General features: G+C 46.4%; 1 protein-coding gene and 2 pseudogenes across 1 annotated transcript; all 3 read left to right on the top strand.

Moving 5' to 3' along the window:
* Positions 1–10397: 10397 nt before the first annotated feature.
* On the top strand, positions 10398–15445 carry LOC136483465 (protein ZINC INDUCED FACILITATOR-LIKE 1-like). Its single transcript, XM_066480548.1, has 17 exons — positions 10398–11043; positions 11466–11506; positions 11646–11706; positions 11879–11981; positions 12163–12265; positions 12421–12474; positions 12564–12626; positions 12741–12790; positions 12885–12960; positions 13212–13382; positions 13463–13550; positions 13708–13793; positions 13921–14028; positions 14239–14283; positions 14441–14529; positions 14751–14794; positions 14940–15445. The coding sequence occupies exons 1-17, from the start codon at positions 10905–10907 to the stop codon at positions 15038–15040; spliced, it is 1422 nt and encodes a 473-aa protein (XP_066336645.1). The 5' UTR covers positions 10398–10904; the 3' UTR covers positions 15041–15445.
* Positions 15446–16717: 1272 nt separating this feature from the next.
* Positions 16718–19240, top strand: LOC136479311 (uncharacterized; annotated as a pseudogene).
* On the top strand, positions 18678–19518 carry LOC136479310 (uncharacterized; annotated as a pseudogene).
* Positions 19519–19774: the final 256 nt, after the last annotated feature.

The raw sequence follows: 19774 nt of genomic DNA, 5'->3' as shown, positions 1-19774 counted from the left end.
CTGCCGAGCACACTCTTACCTCCACTGCCAGACTCGCTTCACCTTGAGGAGAGGTAGAGGGATAGAGTTAAGGAGAGGGAAAGGAGATGAAGAGTGGAGATGATTTCAGTACCTTGTCAAACTCACGGTGCGGTGGATCGGGTTCTTCCACCATTGGCCCCAAATCCCAGTGAACAACACCACCTCGTCAGTCTCCCGCCTCGCCAACGCTTGAAGGCAGTGGGAGCATGCACCGCTTGCCCTCCTTGACGTGATGAACTCGAGATCTGCTAAGGGCAGTGGCATCTAGGTGCTCCACCATGATTTTTTTAATTTTAACACTTTTTCGAACTTAATTTTAAATCTAACACTCTCGGTTTTTTTAAAACTAACACTTTTGGCCGCACCTATTGCCATGGCGTGGCCAAATGCCTGTGTCGCGCCATGCATGGCGGCGCGACAGAGGGCTGATGTGGCGGCGACCCGAAGCGTTGGCCGCTGAAGTGGCAGGGCTCTACCGCGCCATCAATCTTGGCGCGGCAGTGCCGCGCCCTAATCGATGGCATGGCAGAGCCGGGTATAACCTCCGCCGTGGCCAGTGTCACTGCCCTAGCAGCAAAACGGCCTCCGCTCATCCAAGCACGCCGCGCCACGAACGGCGGCAGCCCGGCCCTCCATTGCCGCCTCCCTCCCTTCCCTTCCATTCCCCGACTGCCTCCCTCCCTCCTCGTCCTAGTTCAAGGTAATGACGCACATTTTATTTTTGTTTGAATGGTGGATAGGATATTATGAATGGGAGTTAAGGTTAGTAGGAAAATTATGTTTGAGAACTATGGTGAAGATATTAGTATGAGTTTGTCAATGTTAAGGTTAATTATTTAGTTAGAAGTATGTTTGCCATGTATATTTTTGTTGCTATAATTATTGTTTATAATATTTTAGTTGCATTGCAAATGATTGCATTTTGCATTAATTTGTGTTGTTTTGATTGGTGTTTAATTTGAACCGTTTTATTAGATGGAAGACATGTTTTGGAGCAGTTATGGCGAAAACGGGGTCGTCCTAGAGAAATGTACCCCGACGAGTCTAGCAAAGATGCCCCCATCCCTCCTGAACTCCCTATCCCTAATTGTGACTGTGGTCGTCCAGGCCGACGTATTTCAATCGAGACATCCTGGACACAGCGGCTCGTTGCTTCTACACGTGCAGTCGTTTTAATGTAAGTTATTATTTCTGTATATTTTTCTTCTTCATTTGTATTACTAGGTTACTAATATTGTGTTGAATTTTTGTTGTGTAGGCCCATGAGAGGTGCTTTTTCTTTCAGTGGATCGACGGTGCAGACAAGTTTGACCCTAGGTACCTCCTTTTCGACGATTGGTGGAGAGGGCGACATCCACGAGAGCACTTCGAGCGGTGGGTTCCACCTCCCCCTAACCCCCCTCCAATGACGGCTAAGGAGAAGCACTTAGCCGCAGTTAGACGACTCGAGGAACCTCCTCTGTGCCATTGCGGAGACCGAAGCCGTGATAAACCCTAACAATACGTTGGAGTTTGTGTGTCCAAACAAGCATGAAGTAAGTGCAAAGTGTATGTGTTGAAATGTTGAGCTATATGTGTCATGTACTAATGTCATGTTATTTAGGTGTATTCAATGGCGAAGTGTCGTTTCAAGGAGTGGTTGTATGGTCCTAAGAACAAATGGCCCGAAGAACCTCCAAAAGCAAAACAAAAGAAGAAAGAAAGGTTAATTTACAAAGCACCACCAGTCAAGTGCGAATGTGGTGTTAATTCTAACTATGGCCTAGTCCCTTCGGAGCTTGGAATAGGCCATTATTGCGGTCATATGGTTGAGTACGAAGAGGTTCGTTATTTTTGTGGTAAACATGAAATCGTATTTTGTTTCTTTTGCTAAGACATATATGATATAATATTTCTTTTGAACAGAGCACTAGGAAATGCAGGTGGGAACGTTACGATGGTCAAGCTAAGTTCTTGGATGAACTGAAGAAGAGGCAACTAATTGCAAGGAATAGGGGATATGGACCTAACTACGTCAACCTATTCGTTAAACATCACAAAGAAAAGATGCGTGAGTTTGCTAGACAGCGCGATATTTGTAACCCGATCGATGTTGGGCTTAATAAATGGGGATTGGAGAGACGGATGACGTTAGAGGAGGAGAGGGCAAGGAAGGAGGCAAGGGAGGAGACAAGAGTACAGATGTAGGTCTTGAACAAGCATGTTGCTGCATTATGTGGCAGTGAGTGCTTGAACGCCTATTTTCGTTGCCTGATTGTAAATGTAATATAATCACGTTGCTAACTGATTGCATTTTATACATGAAGGGATTGGATATAGCGAGGAACATGCTGCAGAGGTGGCTCGTGCAAGGTATGAGAAAAGAAGTTAGATGAGCACAGAAAGCGAGCTGGTCGCACCGTTCAATCACCGATTGTGTTGTCTGATGAGGGGGACGAGGATGAGGACGACACTGCTAGACTTAGTGAGCTAATTGCTGTAGCAGAGGCAGGCTTGCAGGTGAAGGAGGATGAGGACGACACTGGCTGACTGAGCGAGCTAATCACTCTAGCAGAGGTGGGCTTGCAGGAGAAGGAGGATGAGGACGACACTGGCAGACTGAGCGAGCTCATCGCTCTAGCAGAGGTGGGGTTACAGGCGGAGGAGGATGACGATGCGTTCTTCACTCAGGCCACAGCAGCCGCAGATGAAGCGGAGGCCGCTTACTATAGGCAATAGGCAGGTCAGAGCAACGCAGGTGAGCCTAGCCACAGCAACAGGGTTGTGGTTGAGGATTGGTACTCAGACAATGAGTTGCTTACTCAGTATGTTTCTGACTGAGGGTTTTTGATTGCATCGTCTGTTAGTTACATGCTTTATTAATGATCAATGTAGCCATGTAGTAGAAATTCTATTGTGTTGTCTTATATTCCATTTGAACTAACGATGTATTGTACCCATGTATGATGTACTCGGATTACCCATGATCGATCTTAAGTGATCACATCTGTTTGTATCATGCGTTAAAAAATTCTAAAATGAACGTAATCATTTGTCGCGCCATAGCCCACGGCGTGTCTGTGCTGTACAAAACTACAGAACTACAAGCGGAGGTGGGCTTACAGACGGAGGTGCTGTACAAAACTACAAGTGCTGTACAAAACGAACATGAAGCAAATAAATGGATGATAAGTTGCCATACAACATTTTCATTGGTTTATGAGTCTACAAGTTTTCGACAGCAATATTCGTTCGACATAAGTTGGACGTAATGAACTAAGTCCCACGACGTAATGAACCTCGTCGTCTGGTACAAGAAGGGGGTCGCCGTACTCCACATCAAGAAGGGGGGCCAGCTGGTGCGGCGTGGGAGGGGCCATCCTATTACAAAATGATAAACAAAGGGTTGGAGTATTCAAATTAACAATTTTTAGAGTAACATTATGTAGCATTGCAAAATTTGAACTACTTGTTATGCAATACGAACACAATATGAAATCACCTACTGTCTTCTATGTCAGCTAGCCTTATGGCCAGATTGTTTGCAAACAGAGCAAAGATTCCTGCCATGGGTCTCGTTGAAGTCTCCCCCGCCGTACATGTCTTCGTCGTACCCTCTCATAGTGTCCATGTCCCCCTTCAGTCGTTTCTTCTTCCTCCTACCCTTCCCTACCTTCATTAGATCCGAATGCGGCACGTAGTCATAACCATTATAAGGTGGCCACTGTGTTGGATCAAGGTATGGCTCAAAGCTCATCTCCCAAATACTAACAGTGTTTGAATGGAGATACAAGGGTGACATATATAGTAGATCCTCATAGTTGTACCTGCGAACCCTGCAGGCCGTGATCATATGAGAGCAAGGGGCATGCATGATCTGAGGGACATTGCAACTGCACTCTACCTTTTCAAGATCAACTCAGTAGTTTCGTCCACCATAACGTTCGCCGCCCAGGCTTGTGCCACCCTTACCCCGTACACTAAAGATATGGCGGCGGGGTCCATACGGCTCGACGGTGTGCTACTTGGCCAATTCCTCAGCCTCCTTCAAATGTTTAGCTCCGGCCTTTCCAAAATGCCCCTGCTCAGCTATATTCCTCTGCACAAGCTCCCACCTCTTCACAAAATATTCATTGCACTTATGAAAGGAGAACTCAACAATTCTAGACATAGGCAACGATCGAACTACGGTGAATACACGGTTGAAGGACTCTGAGGAGTTAGTGGTCATAATGCCATACCTAAAACCCCCTTGTCATATGCTAACGCCCACTGAGCCTTCTGTTCCATCTGCGCCTCTAACTAAGCCTTTCCCGCGGCATTTACCATCTTGTCTAGTTCTCTCTTTGTCTCCTTGAACTGGTGCTCTGTACGTACACAACATAGAGCCTTTACCTTGTCACATACCTCCTGCTTTCGCTGACACCGCCAGAAATTAGCGACAAAGTGTCTCATGCACCATCTATGTACTAGAGGCGGGAACCCATCTATATGCTCAGCTACAACATTAAGAAGCCCTGCGTGACAGTCGGAGATCAAACATATAGTGCGAGTTGGGCCAAGCACTTGCACACATAGAAGCCGCATGAACCATGACCACGATTCATTGTTCTCTCCCTCTGCCAAAGCAAATGCCACGGGTGCTATCTGGTCCTCAGGATCAACAGCAGCAGCCATCATCAAGGTGCCCCTATACTTTCCTATCAGGAAAGTGCCATCAACAAGTACGACTGGCCGACAAAACTAGAATGCATGTTCCGTTTACGCAAACGACCAGAACATACGATAGAGGACATGCCTCAATGGGTCCCGAAAAAATATCCCTCTGGTGTCCACAAACCATTTCAAGCCAGGGTTGTAATAATGCATTGCACATAAGATGCGGGGCACCCTGTTGTACGCTTCCTCCCGAGTACCCCATCGAATCGCCAGAGCAATTTGCTTAGCACGCCAAGCCTTTCCGTATGTCACATCGTACCTAACGAATCTAGATATAGACTGTTGTAAAGAAGACACCGAGATGTCGTTGTTGTCATCAACGAGCCCCAATATATGACGGGCAAGGTAACATGCAGTGAGCTGCTGATGATTTTCCTTCCCCCTATTGTCTAGGCAAGTGTGGGGTTCAACAACTTTAGTTATCCTCCACTTGCCATCACTCTGTCTCCTTCATGCATTTAACCTCCACAGACAACCGTTTTTGCATATCAAGTGGTACCTCAACTCCTGGTCCGAATGAGTGACGGTGTACGGTCTATGGTGGTACACAGCATAGTCCTGAAGGAAGAGTTTCATCTCTGACATTGTGTTGAATATCATCCCCTTTCGAAGGGTTTCTGTCTCATGGTTGTACAATGAATTCCTACACATCTGGAGACCGGTATCACAAACTGCCATATCCGTCATGCTGATATCCCTATAGTTCGGAACACCCCTGAAAGGTACGTTCTTGGACCTTAGTTGCTCAAGCTCAGTCGCTGTGTAAGGTGGTGGAGGAACATACTGCTGCGCTTCGCTAATTCTGGCCCATGAATCATAGGGGATATCATCTGTAGCCAAATCTGTGACTAGTCTACCCTGAGCATGGACACCTTGCAAAACCTTAGTTGGTACTGGTAATGGCATAGTATGTACTGGTACTGGCATGGCATCGGCCGTTGTTGCCATAACATCTGTACCTCCTTGGTCATCATCAGAATCACCTGAATCACTGCTAACTACATCACCGATCCTGTCCTCCTCCTCCTGCTTATCCTCTTCCCGTTCGAACTCATTCACATCGAAGTCATTACTTATACAGCCTACTACAGTTGAATGAAACTGCTCCTGCGTCAACTGACCGTCCAAATCCATGTTATCCTGAGTTGCTTCCCCTTCGACCCCTAATTCTTTTTCATTGCCTCCAAAACCATCAATGGGCGGGCCGTCCTAAACACCATGCATCCTGTACCCATTATCCACCACCACCTCAGCCATGGGCACATTGGAACCTTGGAGAACCCTAGTGTAGCGGGACCAGTGAGCAGGGTCGCGCAAGGACATGAGGACATAATGTGCCCTAGTCTTCCCAGTATCAAACCTCCCCTTTAGTGTGAAATCACCGCCAAACTTTATATTCAAAAGGACACAAAGGTCGGTGAAGCTAGGAGGTTCATCAAACCATTCCAATTCTTCTTCCATATCCTCAAACATAACATCCTCTCTCCTAACACTTCCTCCGTACAAAACTCTAACATAACAATCCATCTGCAGAAGCATTTCAAGAAACTTCATTAAGTCGTCGAAATCATCGTACGTAATGTCCATACTAACATTAATATATTTCCTAACTATAACTATACTAACTAATCAAATATTAACATCTATACAAGGCATACTATAACTGTACTAACTAAACTACCTAACTTTACTACCTATACTAACTTATTATATTACGTATACTAACTAAACTATCTAACTTTACTAACTATACTTTAATAATTTTACTAACTTTATTAACTGTGCTAACTATATTAGTGGAGTACCTCGTTGCAGCGCGTAAGACCGGGCTGAGAGGCGCGGGCGCAGGGTAGCCGCTGTGCGTGACCGGAGGTTTTGGCCGGAGGGGGAGCCGCGCCGGCGTGCGGGCGCAGCGGCCGCACCTGGCGGCCGATGGCCTGGCTACCTGGCTGGCGTGGGCGGGCGAACGCGGCTGGCTTGCTGGCGCGGGTGGGCTGGCTGGCGTGGGCGGCCGCGGCAGACGGCATGCACGGCGGCGGGAAGGCGCGGGCGAAGACGGGCGCGGCGGCCAGCCTTGCTGCGCTACTCGGAGAATGGAGACTGCTTGGGCACGCGGGCCGCCGCGGAGGTTATACCCGGCTCTGCCGCGCCATGGATCAGGGCGTGGCACTGCCGCGCTGTCGGTACGGGACCAATGGGATACCCCGCAAGGAAGGGAGAAGATCTAGTTTAACTAGGATTCTTCCCCTGTAATCTTAGTAGTAGTAGTATTCTCTAATCCTACTAGGAACTCTACATTGTAAACTGACTAAGACTCTGGCCTCCTGACTATATAAAGGAGGGCAGGGCTCCTTAGATCGGGACTGAGAGAACACAACACTTTACAATCAATCCAACGCAAAGGCTAACGCCGACTGGACGTAGGGCTATTACTCGATCAACGATCGAGGGCCCGAACCAGGATAAATCGACTGTCTCTTGCGTTTACCGTCGAGTTCTGCATACGCTGAAGCCCGAACATACTGCCCCGGATACCCCCGTGGCAGGCTATCGGTGGTCAAACATCGACACGCGCCAAGATCGGTGGCACGACAGAGCCCTGCCACGTCAGCGGCCAGCGCTTCTGGTCGCCGCCACGTCAGCCCTCTGCCGCGCCACCATGCATGGCGCGACACAGGCATTTGGCCGCGCCAGGGCAATAGGCGCGGCCAAAAGTGTTAGTTTTAAAAAAAACCAAGAGTGTTAGATTTAAAATTAAGTTCGAAAAAAGTGTTAAAATTAAAAAAAAAATCTCCGCCATCGGTCCTAGGCTCCTTGGCCTCGTGCCCTCGTCTCTATAAATTTATAGAAAAGAGCATTAAGATTATAACAGCAAATTAGTATCATTAATTCCTCCGTAAAATATATTTTATAATATAATTATAATTATACAGTGTCAAAAATATTTATGCTCTTTTTATAAATTTAATTAAACAGACAATATAATTTAAATCGATTTATTCGGGGATGAAGACAGTACTTTGTTATCCTGCATACCTCTTCTTTTTCACTTTGGTGTACTTCCTTTTTATCTGTAATAATAGACTATATGTACTAATATATATCCAGCTAGTGCCATATCTTTGTTTACCTGCATGCGGTGTCTAATCTTATTGGGAAGGCAATAAAGATGATTCAGGGGACGGTGACAGCTAGCTCCCAATATTACCCTATATACTTATTAGCCGGACCCTTTATATAAAGTTTATATAAGCATAATAAGCATGCATGCATCATGCATGTGCTACAACAAATAGTAGTAGTATATAGAACTACAGTGGTAATTGGAGATTAGTGGACTGTGCACTGCGGTGATAAACAGGTCGATATATGCTTTAGGAGGCTTCCACTGATGCGATGATAGCTCATCAAATTATATAGTACTCTACTCATTAACATGCTTTCGTCGCCAACATGTGGTAGATTATCGTGTCCTTTTTTTCCGAAAGGGTAGATTATCGTGTCGTGGGCTCGTGGGTGAGTATTAGCTCGGCTCACAAATACGAGACGTGCGTGTTGTGTTTAGGTTGTCTAGCGCTAGAGCCGGCCATTCTAAATTTTGATTAGAAAATTACGCGTTTATGTGTTAAATTTAATTAGTAAATATCTCAAATGAGTAGGAGTAGATATTTTCTTTTATCATAATATAAAGTGGTTTCGTAATAACACATCGCTGGTGGACATCCGTTCTCCGGCGAAGACTGCACAGTGGATGACGGATCCGCCTCCGTCGTCGCATGTGCAGGGGCCACCACACGTCACACCTCCTAGGGGGAGAGGGGACACCCTGGCGTTGTGGATGCCGAGGCGTGCCTTGACGAAGCCGTTGTTCAGGGCTTCCACCCCGGGAGGCGCGACGGTCGTGGGGTGCCACGGACGTGACAACCGCACTCCATCCCCTCGAGCGAACCCCGCCGATGGACACTTCAGTCGAGCGAGTCACAAAGGTGAGGCAGCCGCCTCTCCTGGAGCTGTCCGGAAGATGATGTGGACCATGGCGGACGTGCACCACTCACGCTCCCCAAGAGGAGCAAGCGGATAGCGGCGCAGAGCCTATCACATATCACGGCGTCCAAGCGAGGTGAGTACCTTGTCTTGAGGTGCCTGGGACTAACCAGCGGGATGCCGTCTTCGTCCACGTCGGCCTTGAAGGCGTACAAAGAAATCTATAGCGGTAACCCCGGTAACATGCAGGGGCTTCGTGAGTTGTTCCCGCCGGAGGGCGACGTGGGTGCGCGCAAGTGGCGCCGTCGCCGCTCGGCTGCCCAGGCATAGGCCTCCTAGTCGGCGTATCTTCTTGGATTGACCAGTGTCCAATGTAACGCCATAGATTTCAGTACATTGTACACTAGGATGGGTCTGAGCGTCCATGTATAGTTCTTCTGACCCTCTAGGACGTTTTTTCTTTACCTTAATACAAAGACGCGTAGACCTTTTGCGTGAGTGGAAAAAAACTTCTATCCACAGAAGGATGTAATTCTACGTGCAATCTTTATTAATGTTTAGGCAAAATTGGCTACAGGAAGTCGCTTGCTAGCGGACATCGAAAAAAGTCGCTTTGCTGTTGGACAGTCTAGTTTGAGACAAATTTGCTGGAAGACACCAAATATATTAAATAACTAAAATATTTATCTCTTGCTCAGGAGGTGAGAGAACAACTGTGAAATGTTATTTTTGCCCTTGGCTCTTTTTTGGCGCACTGCACGTGTCTAGTAAGGTCTATGTGCTAATAGATTTTATAGAGATGAAACTCTCTTTATCTCTTTATAATTCATCTACCAAGTCATCAAATTTATTGATAATATGTCACGGTACATATAAAATTAAAATAAAATATAGATAAAACCTAACTGGCATGGCCTAGTGCAAGGCTGGGCAACTACTTTAAGCTACATCTGAGCTAGATGGTGTTAATACGCGGCTGTAGAGCCAAGTTTAAGTAAGGAAAGCCTACTGTAAGCTAAATTGCTAATTGATACTGTACAGATAATGTCTTGTAATGCAAGGCCCCAATGCAGCCAATGCAGGGTGTAAGATCGCAACTGCGCTGTCAGTGGCGCTGTGGCCAGGCGTCCATTGTCAATCCGGTCCTCATCGAGTCCATTATTCCAGCAGGTGTCTAATAGCAGCAGAAGTCGACCGCCAGGAATTTCCAGCAGGTTCGACAACGATTTCTCGGGCTGGACAATATAATAAAATAAAAGAATAAACATGTCAAAAGTAAAATCAAATTTTGTGTTTTAAAATCCAATTCTTGGAGAATAATGATTCATAGAACTAGGGATGAAAACGGATCGGATACGGATATCACCGATATTACATTTGTTTTCATATTTCTATCCGGATTCAGATTCGAATACGGATAGTGTCAACTATGTCGGATATGATACGATTGGATATCGACATCATAAATATGCGATTTGAGTATTCGGATACGGATACGATATCAGATATTGGATATCCGGACTCGGATACGGACAGATCTTTACCTCTCTAAACGGATTCGGTTTCGAAAATATCCGTACAGTTTTAACCTACCCGCATGCACATTAATCCTTATCCTTGGGACGGAACGGGTTGTGTAGTGTAGGCGTGTAGCAACTACCAATCGCCTCGACCGATCCGCCGCCGCCGCCGCCGCCGCCATTGCTCGATGCCGGCCTAGGACGGGACACGTACAGTACAGACGTACTATGGAGTACAGGACATCTATTCCGCCGCCCGCCGCCCGCCGTCGTAGCTCCGTGAGATGACACAGGCCCAGCAGCTCGGCGGCGGCCATCTGTCACTCGCGCCGTGGCGCGGGCCCCTCCCATCTCTTAGCTTTGTCGTCATCCCATCTCATCTCTCGGCCGCCTGTGGAAGGAAGGAAGGAAGGCGATCGAGAGGTCATCACATCTGGTAACGCGCGGCCTGGCACGCCTACCAAGGGCCCCGGGCCGGGGCCACCCACCATCAGTGCAGTACACCGCCCCTCCTTCCTTCACGTTTCCTTCCTTGCTTCCTCTCCTCTCCACTTCCGATCGTCCCCTCTCTCCCTTCTCCTTCCCTCCTCTGTTCTGACGCCTCGACCGAGACCATTCCGAGCATTGAACACCGATCGAGTAGGAGACTAGTAGTCGGACCGACAGAGCTGGCCGGTCGAAATGGGGGAGGAGTCGCCGGCGCCGGCGAAGGTGTACTACGACGGGTGCCCCGGCTGCGCCATGGACCGGAAGAAGGAGACCCAGTCCGGCGTCCCCTACAAGGAGCTGCTCTTCGTCGCCACCACAACCTTCGCCTCCGGTACGTCCACGGTCCACGTACTACTACTCTCCCACACCTGACGCTCATGACGCTGACTCCTCCTGCTACCTGCTCTGCTCCTTCCATTTCTTTATCGATCCATCCATTCCAACTGCCGAGACCAGCCAGACCACGTCGTCCGAGGAAGGACGACAGACGGTCTTATTTTACTGCCTGCGTGCTACTCTCTTGTTCGATCTGGGTATTCTATACTAGTACATGTGACACAGTTTCTACGAGATTTGGCATCTTTTTTTTTTTTTTGGTCTGCTGGACTGGACATTCTTTCTTCTCGGCCAGGCCGGCGGTGCCATGGCAGCTACTGATACTGAATGAATAAAAACAGATGCTTCTTATGAAAACGTTTGTACTCTGCTGCTGCAACTGATTTCTCAACGCCACTGCTCTTGTCCTTTTTTCAGCTCTGCCAATCACGTCTCTGTTCCCCTTCCTCTACTTCATGGTAAGCCTGCCTGCCATTCTCTTGTCTGGCATATTTGTGCTCTGACTGAAATCATCTATGCATTTTTTTTTGGCACGTCAAAGATACTGATTTCCTTTTCGTTCTTTCCTTTTTTTTCCACCTGATGTTGATGAAACAGATAAAGGACCTGCATGTCGCTCCGAGGGAGGAAGACATTGGATTCTACGCTGGTTTCCTCGGTACGTATGCTTTTGCTGTCACTCACACAGTCACACTCAACCCAACCCAAGTGCCAATGGCTGACAGAAATCCATGCGTGTATCTTTAGACTACTTCTTCTTCTTCTTCTTCTTCTTTTCTGGTCGACGTGAAATCTCTTTCTCCTCCTTTTTTTCCCCGTCTTTTCTTCAGGTGCGGCGTATATGATTGGCAGAGGTGTCGCGTCGGTCTTCTGGGGTGTGGCGGCAGATCGTGTTGGTCGAAAGCCTGTCCTCGCGTTCTCTGTCTTTTCGATGTAAGTGCTCCATCCATCGCCGTCTATCTTTCTTCCTTTCTTTCCATAACAAACAGCTACCACAAAAAAATTTATCCATAATTGATCGAAGTTAAATCTTAGTAGTACTAGTATTTTTTCCCCTTTATTGTATATATAACTATCTGTTACCAATCCATTTCCAAACCTACATATGTTTCAGCATTGTGTTCAACACTCTGTTTGGACTGAGTGTCAAGTACTGGATGGCTATTGCTACAAGGTTTCTTCTCGGTGCTCTCAACGGCTTCCTTGCACCAGTAAAGGTATGTGTACCTACTCTGGTTATATTAAAAACTTGAAAGGTGAGAATCCCTAAGAAGAGACAAAGGAACTATATATGTCGCTGTCACATGCTGTGCCCTGATTCCAGCAAATAGTCTAGTCAAAATGTGAACGTGGTTATTGCTTTCTTCTTCAGGCCTACTCCATTGAAGTTTGCCCACCTGACCAACAGGCTCTGGGTATATCAGTTGTAAGCTCCAGCTCTACACATAAGTGCACAACACTTGCTTCTACTGCATAGTACTATACACTCTGTTTGATCCATTTGATTTGATTTAGGTCAGCACAGCATGGGGAATGGGTGTGATAATTGGCCCGGCAATTGGGGGCTATCTAGCACAGGTATCTGACAAAGATTATTGTTTGCTTGCTCAAAAAAAAAAAAGATAATTGTTTTTAACCATTTGGATTACTTACTTTTCAACTTCTGTGTCTTCCTTCCTTCCTCATTACCAGCCTGTCAAACAATACCCACATCTGTTTCATGAGAATTCAGTGTTCGGAAGGTAGTATTCCTTTCGACCGGAATTAAATTATTTTGTTAACACTAAGTTAGAATGTTTTTTTTTCATTTGATCTTCTTGTCCCAACATCATGCAGGTTCCCATATTTATTGCCATGTCTATGTATATCATTTTTGGCTACCTTGGTTCTCATAAGCTGTGTATGGCTCCCGGTAAGCACAACCTGCTCTCTATATGAATGTATGCTTTCAGATTTATTGTTGTCATGAAGGGTTTTTTTTTATGTTTTTTAAGATTTTTTAGGCATACATATGTCTTGTTGTTGGCACACTAAAATAGCCAAGTCCATGTGAATATGCTCTCTTTCCTTATTAAATTACACAAAATTCTGTTTAGATAATTTTGCACTTTGATGTCGGTTTATATCTATACTTTTCATTCATCGAGCAACTAAACTAAACAGGAGACCCTACATAAGCACAAAGGCCTTGAGAGAGCAGTTGAAATGGTAGAAGGTACTACAACTCAAGAAAGTGCAGAGCCACCTAAGAAGAGCTTACTCAGAAACTGGCCACTGATGTCCTCCATTATATCATACTGTGTCTTCTCCCTTCACGACACCGCATATTCTGAGGTACCACTTACCGACCACAACAGCTTCTACACTGAAATGAATTGTTATAAAAGTTGGATAATGTTGGGATTCAACATCAGATATTTTCTCTATGGACCGTGAGTGACAGAAAATATGGCGGGCTTAGCTTTGCATCTAAAGATGTGGGCCAAGTCCTTACGGTCGCAGGTAATTCCACTCCAGCCAATTACTTCCCAAAAACTTTAAAAAATCTGAGGCATCCACTTGATCAGTTGCGTGTTTTATGATTATAATAAAGTCTGTATACTGTAGTAAATGCAATTTCTGGATATATCGTCTATACTTATCCTCTGCTCTACTGTAGGTGCCAGTCTTCTAGTATATCAAATCTTTGCTTACCGTTGGATCGATAAAGTCCTTGGTCCAATCAATTCAACCCGAATTTCATCGGTGAGTTATCAGTCACCATTATTGTTTGACATCTTGCAGTGTCTCCATAGTTCCATACTGATGTTTCCCTTTTATTTCTTTTCAAAATTGTTTATAATTCTTATCAATTGACCAATAAGCATCGCAGGCACTATCTATACCAATAATTGCTGCTTATCCCTTCATGACACACTTGTCAGGAATAAGACTTGACGTACCTCTATATATCGCAGCAATGCTCAAAAGCGTTTTTGCAGTAAGTACTTCACTATGATTAAGCTCTGAGATTCAACACATAAAACACATCACCAACCACTAAATGGTTAAATACATACACTGCTGTGTACAATTAGAAATTCAGGACAAAAGATGCTGGCCATGTATTTTGCTTTACTATGCTGCCTTTGTGCTTCATTCAAATGTTCAGCTTTGCTTTGGGATACTAATGTCTAAGTATGTTGATCAGATCACGAGAACTACTGGCACTTCGCTCCTGCAAAACAATGCTGTGGTACTTGCCCAACTTATGCTAGTTATATTGATTATCATCCGATGCCCTTCCAAGAACTGATCAATAATTGTTTTTTTAACGTAGATCAGTAATTGTTATCAGTGTTGATGTCAATATGTCAGATAAACCTAACATCTGAACCGGATGCTATCTGCAGCCACAGGAACAAAGGGGCGCTGCAAACGGGATAGCAACAACGGCAATGTCTCTGTCCAAGGCGTTTGCTCCAGCCGGAGCAGGCATCCTGTATGTGCAAAGCTAGCAGTGCTGCCTAACCCTCTTGTTATTCGTTTGATGTTCATCACGGTTTTGAAAATGGTGCTAGTTAGTCTATCATTCCTAGCTTATAAGTGATTGCTTGTTGTGTGATAAGCATGAAAGCATGGGCCAGGCAGGACAAGGTAGTGTATGTGTATGTACATGTATTTTGAACAAGAAGCTCACTGCTGAAACGCCTCTGGTTGTAGGTTCTCATGGGCACAAAAGCGTCAGCATGCCGCATTCTTTCCAGGTAAATTTATATATATGCAGTTTTGCACTATGATCTTTCAAGTAGTTACTGCAGTAAAACCACATAGAGGATTCAGATCTGAATGAAAGGATAAAAAGGGATTGTGATTAATCCCCACATTTTTTTGGTATATATATACATGCAGGTGACCAGATGGTGTTTCTGCTCCTGAATCTGACAGAGGTCATCGGGCTGGTGCTCACCTTCAAGCCTTTCCTTGCAGTTCCCCAGCAGTACAAACAATGAAACTGTGAAAGCATGCTGCATGCATATAGAGGTACAGCTAGCTAGTGTGTGGGCGAGAAGAGGGTGATGAATATGAAGTAGAAGTATGCCGTAGCATGTGTGCGCCATGCATGCTATCAGTGCATACATACATACACAAGCCTGAAAACAGAGCCAGGTGTGCAACGGAATTCAGTTTGGAGTCCATCGTTTGATGCCGCTGTTGTTGGCTTGTGTAGCCGACAGAAAAGAAGGAAAGCTTTTTGACTAGTTCGGTAAATGGGTTACTCGGCGTACTTCCTCGATTTCACTCTGTTGTTGGCTGTTAGCGTGTGTGCGCCATGCATGTTTTCTGAAGCGATTTCTCTCTGTTGTTGGCTGTTAACCTCTGGTTGTACTCCATAGTACTCGGCTGCCCCGTCCTAACGTAGATCAACTTTTAGAGTTGCTTAAGTCAACTATTTTTCTTTTTTTACCAAAATGATATAGGAGCTGCTCTATAAACTTCATTGTGCTCATGCATGCCACCTTTTCTGCTGTAGTGGTGGGACTTGGCTGGTCTCCCAGCCCTAAGAGTAAAATGCACCGGTGGCCTTTAAACTTGGCAGAGGATGTCATATAGGTTTCCAAATTTTTAAAATACCCGTCAGCTGATGTGGCGGTCCAAGCTGGCACCAGCGATGCCAGATCAGCCCTTAAACTTTCAAAACGTGCGTCCACATACATAGTTTAAAATATATGGAGGCCTATGTCGTGCCCGTGATGGTACTACGGGCCGGAATGGAGGCTCAGGCGCGGGCACAGTGGCGGCCCAGGCCAGGCATAGGCACCAGAAGGCCGTGCCACATCAGGCTTAGGCTGCGTTTTTTGGTGCGGACCCGTGGTCTAACGGGCCTGGCCCATTTGGCCAAGTATATGCGCCTCCACCAGATCCCCGGCTACGTTGCTGCCACCGTCGGATCCCCACACGCGTCATCAGCACCGTGCTCTCCTACCTTAAGCTAGGCATATTTACACCGAAAACCGAACTGAACCGAAACGAAATAATGTTAGTTTTTCGGTTTTTGGTTTTGGTTTTAGTTTTGAAATCCCAGAAGTTCGGTGTTGGCTTCGGTTTTGACCTGAAACCGAACAGTAGAGCCGAACAACCGACCAATCACCGAATACACTGGCTCCCAGGGACCCAGCTTCCATCACTCCGCTCCGTGCGACGAGTCCAACAAGCCAACAAGCAGCCCACCACACCTTGGTCGACCCATAACACCGCACCCTTCTTGTCCCCACTCCTGCACAAGTCAAAACCTAATCCACGGAGCAGGCGAGCAGTGGCTCGGACTCCCAAGTGTAGCGGCGGCACGACGTGTAACACCCCAGCCCATTAGTAGTAGCCTGTAGTAGTTGGGCCATGTAGCCTAAGTGGCACATGTGGAGTTGTTGTTAGTGGTTTTAGTATCACCTTGAAAGTTTAGGAGGACGAGGGCCAGCTTATAATCCTTGTCGTTCCAAACGTTGCACCTTCGTGTTAACCTTTTTACACGAAGCGATGACGAAAGTGTAAGAGGGGTGCTACATGTATGCAGGCCCGTTCCACGTGCGGAGCTAAGCCATATAAGCAGTTTTGGACGTGGGATGTTACAAGGCGCATCTAAGCGGGGGGCGCTCCATGCTCGCTAGGGTGGTGCGGCTCCTCAGCCCTCGATGGTGGGGGCACGCCCGCGCCGGCGGAGCGGCGGCCATCAGGGGTGCGCCGGCGCGGGGGTTGAGAATAGGGATCTACTGGAGCAAGCTAAATTCCTCGAATGGTAGTTTTTTCTCATTGGGGATGAGAATAGGGACCATTGAATATGCTCTTAGTCGTTGTTACAGGGAACAAAGACAGATTAGGTTTAGGGCGATGTGGAAGCAATCTGAAGGCAAGGACTTATATTTAGGCTCTATTTGGATTCTACGTTACTTTAGAGTTTAGACCACTTTAGCTGTTGAGGTTCCAAACAAGAGGTCCAAAGTGTTGTCTAAAGTTTAGACTATCTCTTTAGCACAAAAAAGAAAAAAAAGTTTAGACCATCTCTCTAAAAATTTATTCTTCAACTTTAGTCATTAAACTTTAGATCAGATAATCTAAACAGACCCTTATTTGTCTTACGCTAATTATACTACAGGGAGGTCATATAGTTTTTTATAATGGAAATAATATTCGTCTTCTTCCTCACAAATCTCTTTCTTTCTAAACCGCAGCCAAGCTCACGTAAATCGTTGGGCCACGTCGCCTGTTTCTTATCAGCCGTCCGATTCCCGCGCTGATGTTGATCTAGTCGTTGATGCCGTCCGTCCAGCTCGTCTCTCCTGGCGCTTCGCGAATACTCCACTCCTCCAGCTCGCAACGCCGATTTCGGCGGCCGCAAGATCCTCCGCCGCGCCGAGATAGCTCAAGCGCAACCGCGAGGCTGAGCGCCAGCTCCTCCTCCAAACCCGGTGTCCTCCCCCTCCCGTTCCTCCTCGAGCTCCTCGCCCACCTCCGCAGCCGATGACGCTGACGACGACGCGTCGCGGGCACAGAGGGGTTCCGAGGAGTTGCTCCCGAGGGAGGAAGTCATCCGGCGCCTGCGGGCGCTGCGGCAGCCGGCCACGCTCTTCGGCGAGGATGACGTCACGCGCCTCTGCCTCCCTCGAGGACCTGATCGAGAACCCCGCCCCGCTCGCCGACGTCGACACGGCAGAGATCTGGGGAGGGGCAGACCAACGACTTCCTCCGCGACAACCAGGCGCTCCATGCCAAGGCTGCGGCCGCGACGAAGCCCAAGGCGGCCGGCACGGAGGCCCAGCGTGGGGAGGGCGACGGCGTACCGAGAGATGTGCCGTTCGTGGAGCTCCGCGTCTCTGCGACGAGGAAGATCGCCGCGTTCTTCAGGAGGCTGATGGACGAGTGGACTCAGGAGGTGAATGACCAAATGCTTATTGCGAATGTTGGTTGGATGAATTCATAGGTTTGTCACCCCATCTCATAGCATGCTTTAATTTGAACTCTTAGTACGATTTTGCTTTACTTTGTTTACAACACTGAATATTGTTATCTAATGCTTAGTGATAAAGGGAATGTAGGAAGCGTGAATATTATATTGGTAATTAGCGGATTGAGTATGATGTAGTGAACGAATGATGGTTCATGCTATTGTTAATACTCCATGTCCATTTCACATTTAAGATGATCCTATTTTTGTAAAAGGACAGATGTTGTCTACTATACTATATCTGCACCTTACCCAATGATTTAGTGATGCAGTTTCTGATAAATATTAGTTTAAATCTGTATCTGAACTATTTCTTCTATTGACCAAAGATTCTCACAGCAACGAGCAATCGATATTATTGTTTTGCCTTCTCAAATGTTCAGAGAGGAAATCTCTGTAACATAAGAACGGATCTGTCAACCATCGACGATCAGGTTGCAACGTGTGCTCTAAGTAAGCCTGCTGATTTGTTCACGATCTCCCCTACCTATTGGCGACTATTTTCTCTCAAGATCGTTGTGCAATCAAACTTTCCCTGTGAGATTATTTAGTCATTTCTGAATATCTGCAATTTTGTTTAGAGTCATTATCACAGCTACTTTCAATCTTGTATGCTTAGAATAATGTTTAACTGGAAGACTACCTTCATCATGTCTTATGTATGTTTGTCGAGTTATTGCAGATCTAAGAACAGGGGCAAATTTAGGTCCATTTATCAGGGTCCATTGACCCGATAAAATCTACAAATTCTTTAGTAAAACACCATGAGGACTTAGGACTTAATAAAACCCATGTCATGTAATGAAGTTGACCCAGATCACCAGGGTGATGTTCCCGGCTAGATTCGCTCGTCTAAGGAGCCATGGAATAATGTTCGCTTCCTATTAAATTTTTATGTTAGCCAGATAGGTGAACTAGGTTAAGTACTGAAGTTCTAACTATACACTCTGTTTTTGCTTCCTTCTTATTTTTTCCTTCTCTGTAACAAGTTGAGTAAGGTAAATACAGATTCTTAGCAACTCTAGTAGATCTTATGTTCATATGTGCAGACAATCTTGTATCACAGTACTTGTTCATTATTTTGCATCAAACTGCAGGCTCTCCCTCCTGATGTCTGACAAGCATTGCTGGAGGTGGTCAAGTGCTGTATGAGACGAGACTACTTGGCCGCAGTGGACAACTATATCAGCGATGGGCAACTCACCATGACCAATTGGTGTGACCATGGTTGGTATTTATGAGCGATCTGCTCGCGAAAAGATCTACACGAACAGCGTGGCTCACATCATGAATGATGAGACGACCAGAAAGTACCTGCAGTCTGTGAAGAGGCTCATAACATTCTGCCAGAGGAAGTACCCTACTGATCCATCAAGGTCGGTAGAGTTCAACAGCCTGGCAAATGGCAGTGATCTGCAGTCTCTCTTGGCGCAGCAAAACGTGAATAATTCAGAAGAAACGCTTCGGTAGTTCCGGTTAGTGGCTGTGTGATGACAGGTTGGATTAGATTTGTGCTCGGAATTCTAGGCAAGTTCGATTCTTGTGGGATTTGTGATTCGAATTAGTACTTACTGTAGGAACCTGAACTGCATGTCCGGTCGTTCTGCCTTACTGTACTGTGGAACCTAACGGGAGCATAAGGGCACGTACAACGGGTCTGTTCACCCCGTCTCTGTGATGGAGATTTTGCAAGAAACACCCTGGCGAAGCCTGGAGACGAAGGCCGCGTCGCCTCGCAAGACGACGG

This window comes from Miscanthus floridulus, chromosome 9 (genome assembly GCF_019320115.1).
Source record: "Miscanthus floridulus cultivar M001 chromosome 9, ASM1932011v1, whole genome shotgun sequence".
Taxonomy (NCBI): Eukaryota; Viridiplantae; Streptophyta; class Magnoliopsida; order Poales; family Poaceae; genus Miscanthus; species Miscanthus floridulus.
Note: the sequence above shows the minus strand (reverse complement) of the source record. Positions and strands in the feature narration are given on the sequence as shown.